This window comes from Talpa occidentalis, unplaced genomic scaffold, assembly GCF_014898055.3.
Source record: "Talpa occidentalis isolate TD23 unplaced genomic scaffold, MPIMG_talOcc4v2.1 talOcc4.12, whole genome shotgun sequence".
NCBI lineage: Eukaryota > Metazoa > Chordata > Mammalia > Eulipotyphla > Talpidae > Talpa > Talpa occidentalis.
Window position 1 is genome coordinate 102,716,529 of NW_023601212.1, and position 17,135 is coordinate 102,733,663.

General features: G+C 65.2%; 4 protein-coding genes and 2 non-coding genes across 6 annotated transcripts; 2 read left to right on the plus strand and 4 right to left on the minus strand.

Moving 5' to 3' along the window:
* Positions 1-269: 269 nt before the first annotated feature.
* TBL3 (transducin beta like 3) lies at positions 270-6,094 on the minus strand. Its single transcript, XM_037507787.2, has 22 exons — positions 6,027-6,094; positions 4,814-4,865; positions 4,632-4,727; positions 4,507-4,554; positions 4,288-4,429; positions 3,846-3,930; positions 3,597-3,767; positions 3,440-3,515; positions 3,271-3,364; positions 3,016-3,197; positions 2,801-2,942; positions 2,660-2,718; positions 2,476-2,579; positions 1,973-2,120; positions 1,662-1,892; positions 1,524-1,594; positions 1,273-1,429; positions 1,147-1,205; positions 940-1,043; positions 789-860; positions 565-723; positions 270-480 (listed from the first exon to the last, which is right to left on the minus strand). The coding sequence occupies exons 1-22, from the start codon at positions 6,074-6,076 to the stop codon at positions 362-364; spliced, it is 2,421 nt and encodes an 806-aa protein (XP_037363684.1). The 5' UTR covers positions 6,077-6,094; the 3' UTR covers positions 270-361.
* A 999-nt stretch (positions 6,095-7,093) lies between these two features.
* RNF151 (ring finger protein 151) lies at positions 7,094-8,987 on the minus strand. The gene is given in 5 exon segments (XM_037507795.2): positions 7,094-7,173; positions 7,175-7,632; positions 7,988-8,084; positions 8,350-8,495; positions 8,819-8,987. Coding segments are annotated over 5 exon segments (789 nt in total). The 5' UTR covers positions 8,873-8,987; the 3' UTR covers positions 7,094-7,139.
* Positions 8,988-8,990: 3 nt separating this feature from the next.
* On the plus strand, positions 8,991-12,321 carry RPS2 (ribosomal protein S2). The gene is made up of 8 exons (XM_037507794.2): positions 8,991-9,000; positions 10,707-10,886; positions 10,966-11,055; positions 11,190-11,297; positions 11,545-11,718; positions 11,796-11,955; positions 12,038-12,129; positions 12,207-12,321. The coding sequence occupies exons 2-8, from the start codon at positions 10,710-10,712 to the stop codon at positions 12,285-12,287; spliced, it is 882 nt and encodes a 293-aa protein (XP_037363691.1). The 5' UTR covers positions 8,991-9,000; positions 10,707-10,709; the 3' UTR covers positions 12,288-12,321.
* On the minus strand, positions 10,111-10,235 carry LOC119242479 (small nucleolar RNA ACA64). Its single transcript, XR_005124487.1, has one exon. It is a non-coding gene; the product is annotated as a small nucleolar RNA ACA64 (small nucleolar RNA).
* Positions 11,348-11,482, plus strand: LOC119242429 (small nucleolar RNA SNORA64/SNORA10 family). The gene has a single exon (XR_005124441.1). It is a non-coding gene; the product is annotated as a small nucleolar RNA SNORA64/SNORA10 family (small nucleolar RNA).
* On the minus strand, positions 12,301-14,812 carry NDUFB10 (NADH:ubiquinone oxidoreductase subunit B10). The gene is made up of 4 exons (XM_037507803.2): positions 14,649-14,812; positions 12,965-13,103; positions 12,653-12,792; positions 12,301-12,536 (listed from the first exon to the last, which is right to left on the minus strand). The coding sequence occupies exons 1-4, from the start codon at positions 14,794-14,796 to the stop codon at positions 12,433-12,435; spliced, it is 531 nt and encodes a 176-aa protein (XP_037363700.1). The 5' UTR covers positions 14,797-14,812; the 3' UTR covers positions 12,301-12,432.
* Between the last annotated feature and the right edge of the window lie 2,323 nt (positions 14,813-17,135).

Sequence of the window (17,135 nt, forward strand, 5' to 3'; positions counted from 1 at the left end):
GGTGCCGGCCCAACACTGACCTCCCCACAGGCACAGCGGCCCCGAATGCCTCCTCCCAACCGTGCATGCCCCCGGGCCCGTCAGGGCTGTGCCACAGGACCCGCGGCGAGGACAGCGGGGGGGACAGGCCAGCCCCTGCGCTTGCCCTCCTCCACGGCGGGATTCACAGCCACGGCTGCGCCGTCGCCCCGAGGGCCCAGGGGACGGAGGGCCGGGCCCGCTGAAGGCGAGGGGCGGGCGGGTGGCCCGCCGTCTCTTGCTGAGTAGTCTCCAGTGACCACCCGCCTCAGTGCTGAGCGCAGGGCCTTGGGCTGGGGCCAGGCGGAGCCCAGAGAGACACGGAGCCGGGACAGAAAAGACATCACGCGTGTTCAGAGGGTGGGGGGCCCGCAGGCAGGGGGGGCAGCTTCATGCTGTGCCACAGGAAGTCCAGGAAGGCAGCCGCCTGCAGCGCACGGCTGAGCCGCTGGAAGTGCCGCTCTGGGGAAGACGAGGCTGTCAGGCCTGGAGAACAGCGGGGGCCCTGCCCCACCCCACCCCGCCCCGCCCCACCCCAACACCCACCGGTGTAGGGCAGCAGGGCCTCGAGCGAGGCCCGCACACCTTCGTAGGCCAGCAGCTCCTCCGGGGGCTCGTGCCGCAGCAGAATGCCCAGCACGGCCTGGGCCTCGTGGCAGTGCCGGGAGTTGGTGTTCCACGTGACACAGAAGCGCAGCAGGGCCTCTGTGGGCAACAGGGGTCAGCGCCTGCCCCACCCACCCCTCCCCCGACCCCCACCGAGCCCCCACCTTTCTGGTCGCGACGCAGCCGCAGCAAGGTGGCTTCCAGCTTCTCACAGGCCTTGGGGGCCCGCCGGATGGCTGTGGGGGAGGCAAGATTGAGGTCCAGGGCAGGGTTCCCGGAGCCGCGACCCCCGCCCACCAAGGAGGCAGCACTGACCCTGGACAACGGTCAGCACAGTGTGGGGCCGGTCCAGGGAGATGGCCAGGCCCAGCGCCTGCAGGTAGCGTTTCTCGTGCAGCAGGTTACTCAGTTCTTGCTGTCTAGGGGGCGGGTGCAGGAGCTAGTAGGGCCCCCAAGCCGAGACGCAGGGGAGGTGCCCACACACCCTGCCCCAAGGGACACACGGAGTCACCCCAGACTCACTTGACCACCTGCTCCTCCAGCTTGGCCTGCTCCTCGGCCTGCTCTGCCTCTGTCACGTCCTGGGGTGAGCCGAGGGTCAAAATGGCGCCCTGTGCCGCCCCACCCTAGGCTGGCAGGGCCACCCACCTTCCAGAGGATGATGCTCGAGTCGCTGGCCCCAGTGAGGGCGCGGTCGTCCAGCCGGCTGCAGTGCAGTCCCCAGACCTTGTCCTCGTGGGCGTCCAGCGTCCGCACACACTCGTTGTTCTTGATGGTCCAGAGCTTCACCAGCCCGTCAGAGGCGCTGAGTCAGGGGTGCAGGTGGGAGGGGCTCAGCGCGGGGGGGGGGGGCCACCCCCCAGCCTGCCTGACCCAGCCCCGCCCCCAAGCCAGCTCACCTAGACAGCAGCTGCGTGCCGCGGCTCACGAAGGCCACCTTCAGCACAGACGTGTCGTGCCCCTCGAATGTCTGCACGGCAGAGGAGGGCATGAGATGCTGCCAGTGGGGGGCCAGGCCTGGGGCGGGGGCAGCTCACCTTGAGGCAGCTGAAATCCTGCAACGCCCAGAGCTTGATGGTGCCATCGGCCGAGGCTGTGGCCAGCACCTGGTCCATGGGGGAGAACTGAACACACCAGAGGCCGCGCCGGTGGCCTGAGAAGATGCCCAGCAGCTGGCACTGAGGCAGGGCCCAGAGCTTGGCTGTGCGGTCCTGTGAGGCCGTGGCCAGCAGCTTGTCATTGGGGGCGACAGCCACACTGTTGATGTCCTGGTGACGAGCAGCCGACACTCAGACCCAAGCGTGCCAGTGAGGGCCCTCACCCCTGCGAGAGTGCCCCGTGCAATCACCTTGTCATGGCAGCGCTGTGTGGCCTGAGCCTGGAGGAGGACAGGGTCCCTGTCTGGGGCTGTGCTGGCGGAGAGCAGGGCTGGGGGCAGGGGCCACAGCTTCACGGTGCAGTCCTGGCTGCCGGTCACCAGGAAGGACTCCTTCAACCTGAGGCCCGCGCAAAGGAGGGACAGACCCTGGTGAGCCTAGTGCCCTACCTGCCAGGGCTTGGGCCGGCCCGCCACGGTCAGACCCCCGAGGGACACCCCCAACGCCAAGTGTGCACGTGAGCCCCTAGGCCTGGGGTCCTCTACAAGCGCCTTTCCACTGCCTCACCGAGCCAAACAAACTCTCGCCGCCCTATGCCCACCCCTGCACCCCAGTCCCAAGTCCCTATGCCGTGTCTCACGTCCCTGAGCTGGAATCTGAAAACGAGGTCAAGGCATTGCCACCTCCTGCCCTGTCTCCTGAGTGGGGCTTGTGGCTCTGGGCCCCCCTCCAAACCCCAGTCCCAACCCATTACCTGGAACAGCAGATGGCACCCACGCTGTGCGTGTGCCCGGAGCCCTGAGCCACACAAACCACCTGTCCAGCCTTGCTCATCCTCCAGACGCGGACGGTTTGGTCCTGGGGACAAGCGCCATGAGGACAGAGCTGTGCGGGCCCCCACGTGGCGCCCACACCTCAGCAACCCCTGGTTGCCTCACCTTGGCGCAGCTGGCGAAGAGCCACCCCTTCCGGAACACGTCCAGAGCCAAGACAATGTCTAAGAGAAAGGGAGGTGGTCAGAGGTGGTGCATGGCAAGTGAGGCCCTGACCTGGAGTGGCCTGGGGTGTCGGCCCCTCACCCGTGTGGCCGTGGAGGATCTGGCAGGTGGACGTCTGTAACTCAAACACTTTCAGGCAGGGGCTGTTAGAGGCCACGACCACGTGGGAGTCCTTGGGTCCGAGGAACCGGACGTCCATCACCTCCTCGCTGTAGCCAGCGAACTGTGGCATGAGGAACAAGGCGTGGTGAGCGGGAGGGCGGGGCTGGCAGCGAGGGCTGAGGGGCGCAGCTCACCTGTTTCTGCAGCTGCAGGGTCCGTGCCTCGTAGAGTAGCAGGTTGTGATCGGCAGTGACGCTGAGCAGTGTGCCGGCGGCGCGGGCCAGGGCGCAGTGCGTGAGCTCTTGGCCCGGGCCCGGCGGCTGCGGCTGCACGTGCACACACCGCCCAGAGGCCGCCTCCCACACACGCAGCGCACCTGCAAGACAGGGCTGCTGGCACCCTCGGTCCCCGGCCCCACCCCCGCCGCCCGCCCCGGCCTGGCCCTGCACCTTGGTCGCCAGCTGTCAGGAAGTGCAGGCCCGTGGACTTCACACCCAGCTCCGGAGCCGGCTCCTCAGGCAACAGCACCGCGGCCTCCACACCCTGAGGGCAGCAGGTCAGAGGCTGTGGCCACGGCCAGCTCCCGCCCTGCCCCCTCGCTGGCCTGGGCACCCTCACCTCAAACACTGGCACGGTCCTCACGGCCTGGTGGCTCCGCAGGTCCCAGATGATGCAGATCTTGTCCCGGCCCGAGCTGGGGGCAGACAGAAACCTCAGCAGTGGCACCTGCTGAGCCCTCCACTTCCTGCCCAAGGTGTGGCGGCCGGCCACTGACCTGAGCATGGTGTGGCCATCGGCACTAAAGGTCAGCGAGGTGACAGTGCTGTAGTGGGCAGTCAGCACGGCCAGGCAGGAGCGATCCTGCAGTGACCACATGCGGATGGCAGTGTCTGCGGCTGAGGAGAAGAGCAGCAGGCGGGCGGGGTCCGGGTGGAAGGCCACCAAACTGTGGGCAGCAACACGGTGAGCTGAGCCACCTGGTGGGGAGGCCCCTGCCCCCCTGCCCTCTGCCACCGCTACTCACTGCACCACGCCCGGGGAGCCCCGAAAGTGGTGAGTCCCATGGTGTTGTATGACGTCCCAGACACGCACGGCCCCATCACAGCCACCTGTGGAACGTTTTTTTTTTTTTTTCTTTTTTAAAGACTTATTTATTTATGCAAGCACTGGGTACGGTCGGAAGCACGGGAGGGTGAGAGAATTCACCAGAGCCAGAGCGAGGAACAGAACGGGCAGAATGACGAAGTCCACTGCTGAGGGGAGCAGCGGGCGGCAGGAGAGGTCTGCGCGCCATGTGGGACCATCGCCGGTGGCCGGGGATTGAACTGGCGCTGCAGAGGCTGCGGGCAGCCTCGCAGTCCAATGCTCAACCACTGCGCCACCAGGGGAGGCCCACCTGCAGAATGTTCTTGATGAGCTCAACGCCCCCCTCAGCAGCTCACTCAGCCTCCCCAACCAGGCCCTACCTGTGGCGATCAGTGTGGAGGTGGGGTCGAAGGCCATGGTGGCCACAGGGGCCGTGTGTATGGCTTTCCACAGGCGGGTAACGGTGCCCTCACGCCAGGCCCACTGAGCCAGCAGCAGTGCGCGACTGGCAGTCACCAGCACCTGGGGGAGGATGTCGCTGAGTGGGGGCAAAGCAAGACCACCTGTCCTCACCAACTGTCTGGCCCATATCCACATACCTGGTCATCGGGGCTGAGGTCAAAAGCCGTGATGTCCTCCTGGTCCTCCTAGAGGCAAGACGGGCACAAGTACTGTGAGCGCCGCTGTCTGCACCCGTGCGCCCCACCCACCCGCACAGCCTCACCTGCTCCAGGCTCCGTAGCAGGGCCCCCGAGGCCACGCTCAGGATGTTGACTCTGGTGCCACAGACACAGAAAAGGTGCTGTCCGGCCTGGTCCAGCTGGCGATGGGGAGGGGGCCTCAGCCAAGGTGGCAGTCTATAGCCCTGCTACCCTCTCCTTCCCCTGCCCCTCCCAGGGCTGGTACCTGCACTTTTCCACCCTTGTAGAAAGGTTCGATCCTGCGCTCGATGGCGTAGCTGCAGAAAGGACGGGACAGACTGAACTGTGTGTTTCTCTCTCCAGCGCCCCGTCCTGCATTCTCTCAAGGGTCACCCCAATCAGCCCCTGCCCCTGAGGAGCTACTGGGCAGCTGGAGAGGGTACGAGGGAGGAATTTCTTATCTCCCCTCCCCTCTGAGGTGCACTGTGGGTCAGAGAGTTCAAGACCCAGAGCAGGCAGGTGATTCAATGGGATCCCCAGGCCCCACAGCCCAGTCTCCGAGAGAGGGAGAAGAGGATGGGCCTCGGGGGCCCCCTGCTGGCGATGGGAGGCCAATTCTGGGGACTAGCCCAGAACAACATCCTCCTGGTTATGATGCCCAAATTCCAGCCAGTCCCTTCCCAGCCCTGGCTCCCTTCTCCCCAGCTCACGGGGCACCCCACTCCCCAAACAGCCCTCGCTCCTGTGGCCTCATGCCAAGGCCTGTCCTCCCTCCACCTGCCCCAGGTGGCTGCTGTCTCTGCTCTGGGCAGCTTCTCAAACCTCTCCACCAGGCCCTGCCCCCGCTCAAGTCCTGCAGCCAGAGGAGTTTAAACAATGTTCACGGTGCCTTAAGGCCTGCCCTGGCATCGAGGTCCGCCCTCTGTGTGCAGCCTGGGCCTCTCTTCCCCGACTTCAGGGGCGCCTGCCCGACTGCCCGCGGAGGCTGTCAAGGTGACAGGGCGCCCCCATCCCCGCAGCGGCCACCCCGGGGCAGCGGTGTCCTGCAGCGCTAGCCAGTCACAGGGGCGCTGCCACCGGACATGGACCCCGCCGACCGGCGCTGCACAGGCGGGCTGCCTGCCGGGCCTGGCACTACGCCCTGGCCGGCCCTGCTGAGCGCCGCGGCGCGCCCGCCTCCTGGCCGCTGTCCCTGCTCTCTGAAGGGGAAGGCAGGCGCAAGCTCCGCGGCCGCTGCCCAGAGGTGCCGCTGCCCAGAGGTGCCGCTGCCGCTCCCTGACGGCGGGGGGGCCCGCGCGGCCCGGGCCAGCCCGGACGTGAGCTCGGACGCCCTCCCCCAGGCCCCTCGCCCCCGGCGCCCTGCCCCAGGCCCCTCGGCCCACGCTCCCGGCTTGGGCGCCCGCCGCTGGCCGCGCCTCCACCTCCGGCGGCGCCGGGACCCGCGGGCCGCGAGCCCAGCTACCGCCCCCCCGACTCACTTGGCCTTGAAGCGGCCCACTCCGGCCGCGGGCGCCGCGGGGTCCGTCATGCCGCCGCCGCGTGAGGGAGACCGGCGCGCCTCTCCCCGCTCCCGGCGCACGGCGATGACGCCACCTCGCGCGGCCACGTGACGTCACAGCGCCCGCGCGGCGCCATCTTTGCCACGGGCAGCGGCGGCGGCGCCAGGAGACGAAAGCGGCCTGGGATGGAAGCTGCAGTGGGAAACTCGCGGGAAACGGCTACCAAGACGCCTGCCCCGGCACGGCCGAGGTCCGCTGCGGGCCCTGCCTCGGGGCTCGGCCTGGTGCGAGATACAGCACAGGGGGAGGGACAAGCCGGGCTGTTCCCTCGCGTCCTTCTGGGGCACGTTCTAGGTGCAAAGTACCGCTCACAGGACAAGGCCCCGCGCGGGTGGCGCAGCGTAACCCGAGGTGACCGGCGCGTGAGGAGTAAGCAGGGGCCTCCCTGGGGGCGCCGGGGCTAAGTCTCGGCGCTGTGACGCTGTCCCAGCCACTGCGGCCCGAGTTCGAGCCCCGGCCAGGGAGCTGCCCACAGGGCGCAGCAGACTCTCCTGGCTCCCCGCTGCTCCCCTCGGCAGTGGATCTCAGTGGATCTGCCTGTTCTGCTCCCCGCTCTGTCTCTGGTGAGTCCTCTCACCCCCCACACTTCTGGCCTGTACCCCAGTTCCTGTATGCATAAATAAATCTTCAAAAAAAAAAAATAGATTTCACATGGCGCGGGCAGGAGCTGGGCCGGGCCGGGGCACCTGTCGTGGGCAGAGGCGAGCTGCATTGGAGGGTGTGGCCTGAAGGTGGCGGCGCAGGGCGCCCATGGTTTGCGGGGTGCTTGCCTTTTCGGAGCAGCAACACGGGCCTTGCTCCTGGTGAACAGACTGGCAGGATGCCCGCGGGACGCTCTGCGAGGTGTGTAAAGACACCCGGCAAACGAGAGCAGAGGACGAGCACCCGAGCGGGGTCCGGGGAGAAAGGCCGGCGTCCCGGGGGCGCGGGGCGCAGCGCCGGTCGGCGGCGGCTCACGGGAGGCGGCCGTGGGGCTCTCAGTACAGAGGCGGCGGGGCGGGCCAGGCCTGGCCCCCGCGTTTATTTGCTCCTCTATTTACAAGGTACGTTGGCCCTGGACCCCCCACACCTCAGCCCCAGCGCTGCCTTCCGGGGCGGCCTCGGCTGCCCGTGGCGGGGCGCCCTGGCCCAGCAGCAGCGCGTCGTCCTCCAGGAAGTTCCCGAGCTGGGCCAGCTGCCTGCGGAGCACGTGGGTGGTGTGGTGCACCTTGCGCATGCGCCGCAGCACGCACAGCAGCAGGGTCCGGCTGCGCTCCTGGCGCTGGCTCCAGGCCTCCCGCAGCTGGCGGTAGCAGTTGTGGTGCGCGCGCTCGGCCGGGCCCAGGGTGGCCCCGCAGCCCAGGGGGCAGCGCTGCGGGGTACTGAACTGGCAGCACTGCTTGTGCTCAGTCAGGGCCCCACGCAGCACCCGCGCCGTGCAGCCTTCGTTGGGGCAGGTCGTCAGCTCGAATGGGCACGAGTCCTGGTGGCCCTTGCGATGGGCGAGGGGGCACGTCACCAAGCAGCCAGCTTCGGCGTTCTTGCACTGGGGATGGGGGAGACATGGGGTGAGCCAGACCAGGTCAGGCCAGGCCAGCCTCCACCCATACCACCCACTGACCAGGAGCTAGTTAACTGGGAGCCTAGAGAGGGGAAAAATCCAGATTGCAAGAGGGCGAGCTAAGGGCTGTCCCGCAGAATAGGGAAGTTGGTCTGGCATCATCCTCATTTTAGAGCTGAGGCTCTGGGGGTCGGGTAATGTGCCCAAAGCCACAGGGCCAGTGTCAAGAGCCATGACTCAAACAGCCAGTTCTGATGTCCCAGGTGGTGGCGTGTCACTGGAACAGAAACCCTGAGTTCTTCGCCCCTTCCTGGCTCTGCCCCAGGCGGGGGTGAGCTACCTTGACTTCCAGGCGGCCGATGGTCTTCCGGAGAGTGTTCACATGGACCATCTTTCTCCTTCTCACCTCTGTCCTGCAGCACGGACAGGTCTTTTGTCTAGGAGGCAGGAGTGGTGGGGGGAGTGGGAAGGGGGCTGGTGGCAGTGGCATCGCCCCTTTCTCTCCCACTGGAAGGGCCACGGGAGGGCTTCATAGTGCTCACCCAGAGGCTGCACACTGTAGGGTGAGGACACCCAGGATTCTAATGTCCCAGGTGACTGGGCAGCTGGATCTGGCGGGCTTGGCAGGCCTCCTCTGTCCTGGGCCACAGGACAGCCCCAGAACTGCCCCTGCCCTCCCAGCCTCTGGGCGCCCAGCGGCACCTGGCTAGCCACCGGAGGATGCACTTCTTGCAGAAGATGTGGCTGCATGGTAACCTCACTGGCCTCTTGAGAACCCCATGGCAGACAGAACACAGGAAGGTGCAGTCGGGAGGATTGGTGAAGAGGTTGAGATCATACCCGCCACTCTGCAAACGCCGGTCACCCCCCATCAGGGCCTGGCTGGGTGAGGCCCCGGCCCTCACTCCACATCCCCAAAGGGAGACCCCAGGAAGCTTTGGGTGGGGAAGTGGGCCACAGGAGAGCCCCAAGTGGAGTGCTGGGTCAAGACCTCCCCCTAGGACTACCCATTCCCAGCTGGAGAAGCTGGCCCGGTCAATCCCATGAAAGGCTTTTCCCCACCAGGAGTGGGCCCACCCTTTCTCAGTATGAGCAAAAGGGGTTCTGCTCTGGGCATAAATCTGAAGGGCAGGCTGGAGTGTCAGGCTCACCATCATGTGTCTGGACTCACCATCATGTGTCTGGACGGCAGCTCCACTGCCCCCCAGAGCTCAGGAGCCCGCATTTCAGCAGGAGTGGGCCGACATCACAGTGGCATTGTCCAGTCAGGCCAATCACAGCCCTGGCCTGGGGGCCCTTGCGCTCCTCTGTGAGGGGTCACAAGTGAGGGAGGGCAGCCCAGACCTGAAACAGGTACCTGGAACCTCTGCCTTGGGGGGGGGGGGGGCGGGGGTCGATAGCTGATTCCCAAGCAACACCAGGCCAGGAGCCAAGCCTCTAGGAGCGCTTTCTGCCCAGCTAAGGCAACATGGGACAGAACAGCCCCTTTCTGTAGTAGCGCTGCAGCTCTCCAGGGCTCAGGAACCCCACACCCAAGGCCCTAGCGCACAGGCAGGGGAATGCCACAGAATAGGTGTTATGGAGCAGCCCCCGATATAAAAACGGTTGCCTGTCTGTGGGTCCTCACTCGCGCGCTTGAAAAGGAATTATTTATACTCCACTACAGACACACAAAAAAGTTCATAAAAGGTTTATTTACAAGGGAAAGGGAAATAAGGAAATGTACAACTCAGGGAGAAAATAGGAAAATAACGTCTTTAATGCATCCTACCCGATCTGCCGACATGGAAACCCAAAGGCACTCTGAGAGCTGGCTGAGCGCTCTGCGAGCTGGCAGGGGAGCCAAAAAAAGAATTCCCCAAAGCCCACGTGTCTGGCTTTATACCAACCTGGCTGCTGAACCCCACCCTCAGGTCCCAGCCCCCTTCCCTTGGGTGGGGACGGGATTTGGAGTTCCCAGTGTCTTGATGGTTTTGGTCTCGAGTGTGGGTGGAATCCACAAAGCTGGAATTAGCTTTAGGACATCCTTTTTCCCCTAACAGAGGCAAGGAATACCTTGGGGAAACCGCCCCCAAGCCCGGGGCAGGGGTGGGCGTAGACATGGTGGGGCCAATTTCAACCTGGGCAGCTGTGGGTTCCACAGGGGGAAGCATAGGACACGGAACTGCGATTTCGGTGCCACTGGGGTGCCCAGCTGTCCGTCACCCAAGCTGCAGGGCTGTGGACCCCACTCCCCCTGGCCAGTGCAGCGCCGACCCAGGTGGACGCACCTCGGCCAAGGCGTTTGCCACGTGCGGGGCATGGGGAGGCACAGCAGGGCACCCTGGCAGCCACGCGGGCGCCGCGCACAGCTTTCTTGGGCGGCCGGGGCGGGCCCCTCGATGCGCTCCTGGCGGCGTCGGGCTCGGGCGTCCTGCGGGCGGAAGGCGGGCGGGTGAGCGGGCGGGGAGCGCGCGGCGCGGGGCGTGTGCGGGCCGGGGTTTCACCCCCCGCACGGAGAAGCGGGCGGCGAGCTGCGGCCCCGGTGGCTCTGGGCGCCGGATCTCACCCGCGGCCACGTTGCAGGCCGCGGCTGATTTTCAGGCAGCGCCGAAGAGGACCCCACCCAGCACCGCCCGACGCGGGGAGCCCGGGCGCGGGGCCTACCTGGCGCGGAGAGGGCGCGGCGCGCGCGGCGCGGCCATTTATAGCCCGCGCGGGGTCGGCGCGCAGATTCCCGGGTTCCGCGCGGTCTCCCGGTCGCCGCCCACAGAAGCGCATGCGCGCGCAGAGTTCGCGGGGGCGGGGCCCAAAGCGGCCAATCACAGGCGGCTATATGGCCATGGGCGGGACGTTGAGATCTCGCGGCACTTGGCGCGCCGTAAAAGCCGCCTCCCGCGAGGCCTCGCTCTTCTTCTCCGCGAACACACGTGAGTGCTGGGGCCGCGGCGCGCGGGCTGGGGCGGCGGCGATGGCCGCGCATCCGGGGGGGCCGGGCCGCGGCGCCCGCGCGCTCAGACGGGACGGCCGATGCGGCCGCCGCGGCCCCGCTGACCGGCGGTCTCTGCTCGCTCTTTCAGCAAATGGCGGACGACGCCGGTGCTGCGGGAGGGCCCGGAGGCCCGGGGGGCCCTGGAATGGGAGGCCGCGGCGGCTTCCGCGGAGGCTTCGGCAGCGGGCCCCGGGGTCGCGGCCGGGGGCGGGGCCGGGGCCGCGGCCGCGGCCGCGGGGCTCGCGGAGGCAAGGCCGAGGACAAGGAGGTAGGTGGCGGCCGCGCGCGGGAGGTGGGCCCGGGGCGCCGCGCGGGGCGGCCTGGTCACCCGCGCCGCCTCCCTGCAGTGGATCCCCGTCACCAAGCTGGGCCGCCTGGTCAAGGACATGAAGATCAAGTCGCTGGAGGAGATCTACCTCTTCTCCCTGCCCATCAAGGTGAGCCCGACGCCTGCCCCCGCCGGGCGTGGGGGCTGCCGGGGCCTGGGCGGGAAAGCGTCTCTCCGGGGCGGGAGGTTCCTCGTCCGGGAGCCGCCGCGCCGTGCTGAAGCGTCTCACAAATTTTTTTGTAGGAATCCGAGATCATTGACTTCTTCCTGGGGCCGTCCCTCAAGGACGAGGTTTTGAAGATCATGCCCGTGCAGAAGCAGACCCGCGCCGGGCAGCGCACCAGATTCAAGGTAGGGCGGCCATTCTTTTCCCCGGTCTGCCCCGCCAGGGGTCTCCTAAAACTCTCCCAGCTCTGCATGGTCACATCTGCCTCCACACGTGTGACTTTCGTAACGTGGAGAGAGAGCAAGGGTCTCCTCGGGGCCTCAGGCTGGCCTTCTCAGTGGCCACTCTTCCCTCGAGGGGCGCAACAGGCTCTGGGCAGCAGTGACCAGCGCTTCAGGTCACTGGCCGCTTCTCACTTCAGTCTTTTCTCAGGCGTTTGTGGCCATTGGGGACTACAACGGACATGTTGGTTTGGGCGTTAAATGCTCCAAGGAGGTAGCCACCGCTATCCGCGGTGCCATCATCCTGGCTAAGCTCTCCATCGTCCCTGTGCGGCGAGGCTACTGGGGGAACAAGATCGGCAAGCCCCACACCGTCCCTTGCAAGGTAGGCTGGGCAAGAGGTGAGGCCTGCAGTGGAGCAAGGCAGTCCATGCCACCTCCTGACTCCTCTGCCCTGCCCAGGTGACTGGCCGCTGTGGCTCTGTGCTGGTGCGCCTCATCCCCGCCCCCAGGGGCACTGGCATCGTATCTGCGCCTGTGCCCAAGAAGCTGTTGATGATGGCCGGTATCGATGACTGCTACACCTCGGCCAGGGGCTGCACCGCCACCCTGGGCAATTTTGGTAAGGACCTTGTGGTATCTTACAGTTGACACCTAAGTTTGATTCTGGATAGTATTATGCCCATTTCCCGATGTGTTTCCAGCCAAGGCCACCTTTGATGCCATCTCCAAGACCTACAGCTATCTCACTCCCGATCTCTGGAAAGAGACCGTGTTCACCAAGTCTCCTTACCAGGTAGGACCACCCCCGGGTGAGTCAGCAAGGACAGTGGGCGGGGTGTCCGACTTGCACTTAATCTTTTTTCTTTCTAGGAATTCACTGACCACCTGGTGAAGACCCACACAAGAGTCTCTGTGCAGAGAACCCAGGCGCCAGCTGTGGCCACCACATAGTAGAGTTTATACCAGGAAATAAAGTGAATTACGCCCATGCATGTTGCTGCTTGGTTTATTTTACTCGTTCAGGTGGGGCTGACAGCAACCCCAGGAACAGCGGCTTCAACGCGCTCTGTATTTCATGAGCTGCCCCGGGTGCGGCTCAGGCTGCGGCGGCCTCCTTGGCCGCTTTCCTCTCTGCCAGCATCCTCTGCTTCTGTTTCGCCAGGCATTTCCTGGCAGAGTAGTGGGCGCCCAGGTCGTGATCTGGGGAAGCAATGGGGACAGGAGTCATGGGCAGTGCCCCATGATAATGGCGGGCAGGAACCACAGGCTGCTGGCCCACCGCACGCAGATGGGGGGGTTGCCAAGGGGTCACTCACAGCGGTCCTGGTAGGCTTTGGCCACCTGGGTGAACTGCTCCAGCTCCTTGGCACAGTTCTGCCTGTAGCTCTCACCCTCCCTCTGCTGACAGGCCTTCATCCTTTCCTGAATGATATTCATGATCTCTTGGTCAACTTTGCTGAAAGAAAAGAAAACATTGGCTTACGGGGTGTCCCACCTTGGATCCAGGGAGCTCAGTGTGAAAGCAGGAGCTTGGCCCCCACACCCCCAAGGTCACTCTTGCAGGCCGGCCCCATCCCAAAATTCCGGGGGACCTGAGGACAGCAGCCAAGGGCTGGAGGTTCACGTACTAGTCTCGTCTCCACTGCATTTCGGCTTCGAATATGCACAAGATGTCCCTCTCCTCACACTCCGTGATGTCCGGCACGCGGCGGAACTGCCGGTGGTAGTAGTAGTACTTGTTCTTGGCATGCTGCTGCTCGATGAACTCTGTAAGGGGAAAACCCGAGTCAGTTTCCTGCTGTCAGAGAGGGCTCTTGGCTCTGTTGTCCCAGCCACACAAGGCCGAGCGTTCCCAGCTTCTGCAGTGACCGGCGATTTGACTCTCACAGAGGCTTAGGTTGGCAGAGAGTCCTAGCCATGCCCACCACTTCTGAAGTGTCCGTCCCTCACCAGCCCATGCTCCCCGGCTCGTCCCCAATCACGGTGTGGGGCAGATGCTTTTCATTTACAGAGGGGCTGCGGTTCAGGCTGGTCCCAGAATCCCCCATGTTCTGCGAGCCCATGCTTGTGGACCACCCCCTCCACTGAGCAGGCCAGGGGCAAGGGTTCCAGATCCCGCTGTGGCGCTACAACCTCTCATCTGCACCCCAGCAAGCTGGATCTAGTGTGATCCCATCCATGTGCAGACATATAAAGCGCTTTCTGGGAAATCGCTACAAAAAGGAGATCCAGGGCCTCCCTGGTGGCCTAGGGGTTCAGTCTCAAGCTGTCACCACTGTGGCCTGAGTTCAATCCCGGCCAGGGAGCTGACCCACAGGGCGTAGCAGACCTCTCCTGACTGCCCGCTGCTCCCCTCAGCAGTGGATTTCAGTGGATCTGCCTGTTCTGCTCCCCACTCTCTCTGGGGAGTCCTCTCACCCTCTCCCCGGGGCTGAAGCCCCAATTCTATGCATAAATAAAGTAAAATATAAAAAAAGGATTCAGGGTGAAAGCAGGGAGGGGTAACAGCACAGCAGACCAGCTGGAGGTCGGAGCTAGGCCTTTCCGGACCACTTCATCGTTCCTGACGAAAGCGCCACCAGAGAAGGCTCTGCATCCCAAATGTTCTGCTGCTTATCTGAGATTTAAGCGCACGCATGGACATCAGGCACCAGTGACCGCTAAGCGGGCTCCCCGCTGCGCCGTGCAGGCAGCAGGCTGAGCCTCACAGGGCAACAAAGAAGCTCCTGGCCCAGCCACCTGGTGGGGATCAGAGAAGGGGGCTCTGGTCAGCTCTCTGGGACACAGGGCAAAGGCAGTGCCCCTTGGACCAGGAGGCGTGGGCCACCACCTGACCACTCCACCCCCTCACTTTGGGGGGCCTGAGGGCACACAGGGGGTTCGAGAGTGCCCTCTTTTCAACACACGCGTGCTGGTGTCCCTGTGCACACGCAGACGATGGGCGCCCAGCACTGGGCTCTAAGGCCAGGGCGCGCACGTCTGCAAATCACCCCTCATGGCCGCGCGGCCCGACGGCAGAGGTGCGTGGAGCGTACCCCGGTGGCGGGCCCGGAAGGCAGGGGTGCGCGGAGCGTCCCCAGGCTGCGGCCCTGAGGGCAGGGGTGCCTGGGGCGTCCCCGACGGCGGGCCCCGTGGGCAGGGCGGGTGCTGCCGCAGGAAGGGCCTCCCGGGGAGGGCGCGGGAGGGGGGCTGGGGGCGAGGCGGGCCCGGGCGAAGCCTAGGGTGCGGGGGCGCCGGGGGGGAGGGAGGGGGCGACGCGGCCCGGGCCGGGCGTGGGGTTGGGGAGCGGCGGGCCCGGCTGGAGGCCGGTACCTCTCACAAGGGTCACGGGCCGGTCCACGAGGAGGTCGAAGGCCTTGGTCAGGTAGGTGATGGGGTTGGGCAGCGAGGTCTGCGGCGAGGGCGCCGGCGTGCGGCGCGGGGGCTCGGGGTACACGTCCTTGTCCCAGCTGTCCGGCATGGCTGCGCGCGCGGCGGGCTCGGCGGTCGTAGCGCTGCCCGGCCCGCGCCCGGGTCCTGCGGCCTAGCTCGCCAGCAGCAGAGGACGCCCTCTGGCCTGCGCGCCTGCGCACGGCGGCCGGGCCCGCGAGGCCCCCTGGGGCTTGTAGTTTCCCCCCGCAACGGAGGCCGCCCTTAGGCCTCTGCGCTTGCGCAGGGTGCCCGGCGCCCGCAAGGCACCATGGGACTTGTAGTCCCTGGGCCCCGCCCTGGCGTGGGCTGGGGAAACACCTAGCTGCAGGGCTGCGCCATTGCACCTGCGGCCCCTGCCGCGGGTCTCGGTCTACGGAGCGGTTCCCACGGGCTGGGATACAGGAGTGGCGATCCCTGCTTACGTCCTACGAGAAGACACACAGGAATAACTGAACAATTCCTTACGTTCCTATGGCGTGCAGACATCAGGCAAGTGCCATAGGGAGCAAGATGAACACAGCCCTGCTCTTCTGGAACACCCGGATGGTGGAGAGAACCAGTGACACAATGTCCAGTGCCATACTCTTCCAGGAAGCCCCCCTGGGTTGCCCAGCCCTACAGTTCTCTCTGGCATCCACTGTATCTACCCGAATCCCTCATGGACTGGCCCATTGATGCCAGCGAGTTTGGGGGGCTTGCCTGGAGCAGAGCAGGAGGCTGGGCTTGGTGGGGAGACACCCGTGCCCTGCACAGGGCACTCTCATCCCATTCTGATGGTTTCATACTGGCCCTGAGCCTGTTAGTAACTGGAGGAGCTGCTGTACACCGACCAGAACCTTTGTGATATAATACAGACTGATACTGTCCCCAGCTTCTGAAGCAGGGCCCCTGAAACAGCTGTCTTTGGTTCTGATGAGGCTCCTGGGTGGGGCAGGCTGGGGAAGGCCACGCCAGGACTGGAAACTGGGGGTTCTCTGCTGTACCCCACTCACCTGAGGCAGTAGAAGGGCTGGGGATGGAGTTAAAGACAGACCCTGCTGGGCCTCCCTGGTGGCGCAGCGGTTGAGCGCTGGGTTGCGAAGCCTCTGCGGCGCCGGTTCAATCCCCGGCTGCTCCCGGCCACTGGAGGAGGGTCCCACATGGCGCGCGGACCTCTCCTGCCGCCTGCTGCTCCCCTCAGCAGTGTCCTTCGGTCCTTCTGCCTGCTCTGCTCCCCGCTCTGGCTCTGGTGAATTCTCTCACCCTCCCGCGCTCTGACTGTGCCCAGTGCTTGGATAAATAAATAATTAAACAAACAAATAAATAAATCTTAAAAAAAAAAAAAAAGACAGACCCTGCCTACAGGGGGACGTGTCCATAAAAACCCCCACAGCAGGGAGTTGGGGAGCTTTTAGGTTGGTGAACATGTCACACTGGGGGGTGATGTACCCCCCTCCACGGGACAAAGGCTGCTGCCCCGAGACCCTCCCAGACCTGGGCTGTCCCTCCACCTCTGGCCCTTCCTCTGTGTCCATCACATTTCATCAGCCGGCAGCGTGTGCCCGAGTCCTGTGAGCCCTTCTTATTGATGACGCAGCCTGGGAGTAGCTGTGGGAACCACAGATTTGTAGCCGGGCAGGGTGGAGGGGTGGGCAGCCAGGGTCCTGATGCTTGTGACTGGCGGCTGGAGTGGGGGGCCCCATGGGCCCGAGCTCCCCCAGACCTGTGTGTTGGTGGCCGTTTCCAGGCAGATGGCTTCAGAACTGAAGGATCCTGTGGGGCCCCAGCTGCGGTCTGGCAGCCGCACTCTGGGGCTGTGCACACTCGGTGTGGGGTGAGCCGCACTCTGGGGCTGTGCAGGGGTGCTCCATGTGCTCGTGAAGGGGACAGGAGGGGCAGAGCGCTCCCGTGCAGCTGTGGGGGAGGCCCTGCCTCGGCCCAGCCCCACCCGGTGCCTGCAGCCCATGTCCCATGTTGGTGTCGCTCTCAGCCCCCCGCTCTGCTGCGTGCCTCTGAGCCCTGTCTGCCCACTCCCCACCCCCACCGTGCCCGCCCTTCAGGGCCTCTGTCCCCCGGTGGGCAGGCTCACCCCTGCTCGGTGATTTTTGTTCCCGTGGGGTTTTCACCCCAAAGAATCTAGAGTTGCTTTGTAATTAGAGACAAGAACAACCGTCTAGAACATTTGAGGGGCAGGGGATTTAGTGCCCAGTGAGGCGAAACTCGGATCTGTAGTTGAGAACTTCATCAGTGAAGAATCTTTGCGTCAAAAAATCAGAGATTGAGGGGCCTCCCTGGTGGCGCCGGGGTTAGTCTCAACACTATGAAGCTGTCCGCAGCCGCTGCCACGTCAGTGCAAGCCCCGGCCAGGAGCTACCCACAGGGCGCAGCAGACCTCGCCTGTCTCCCTGC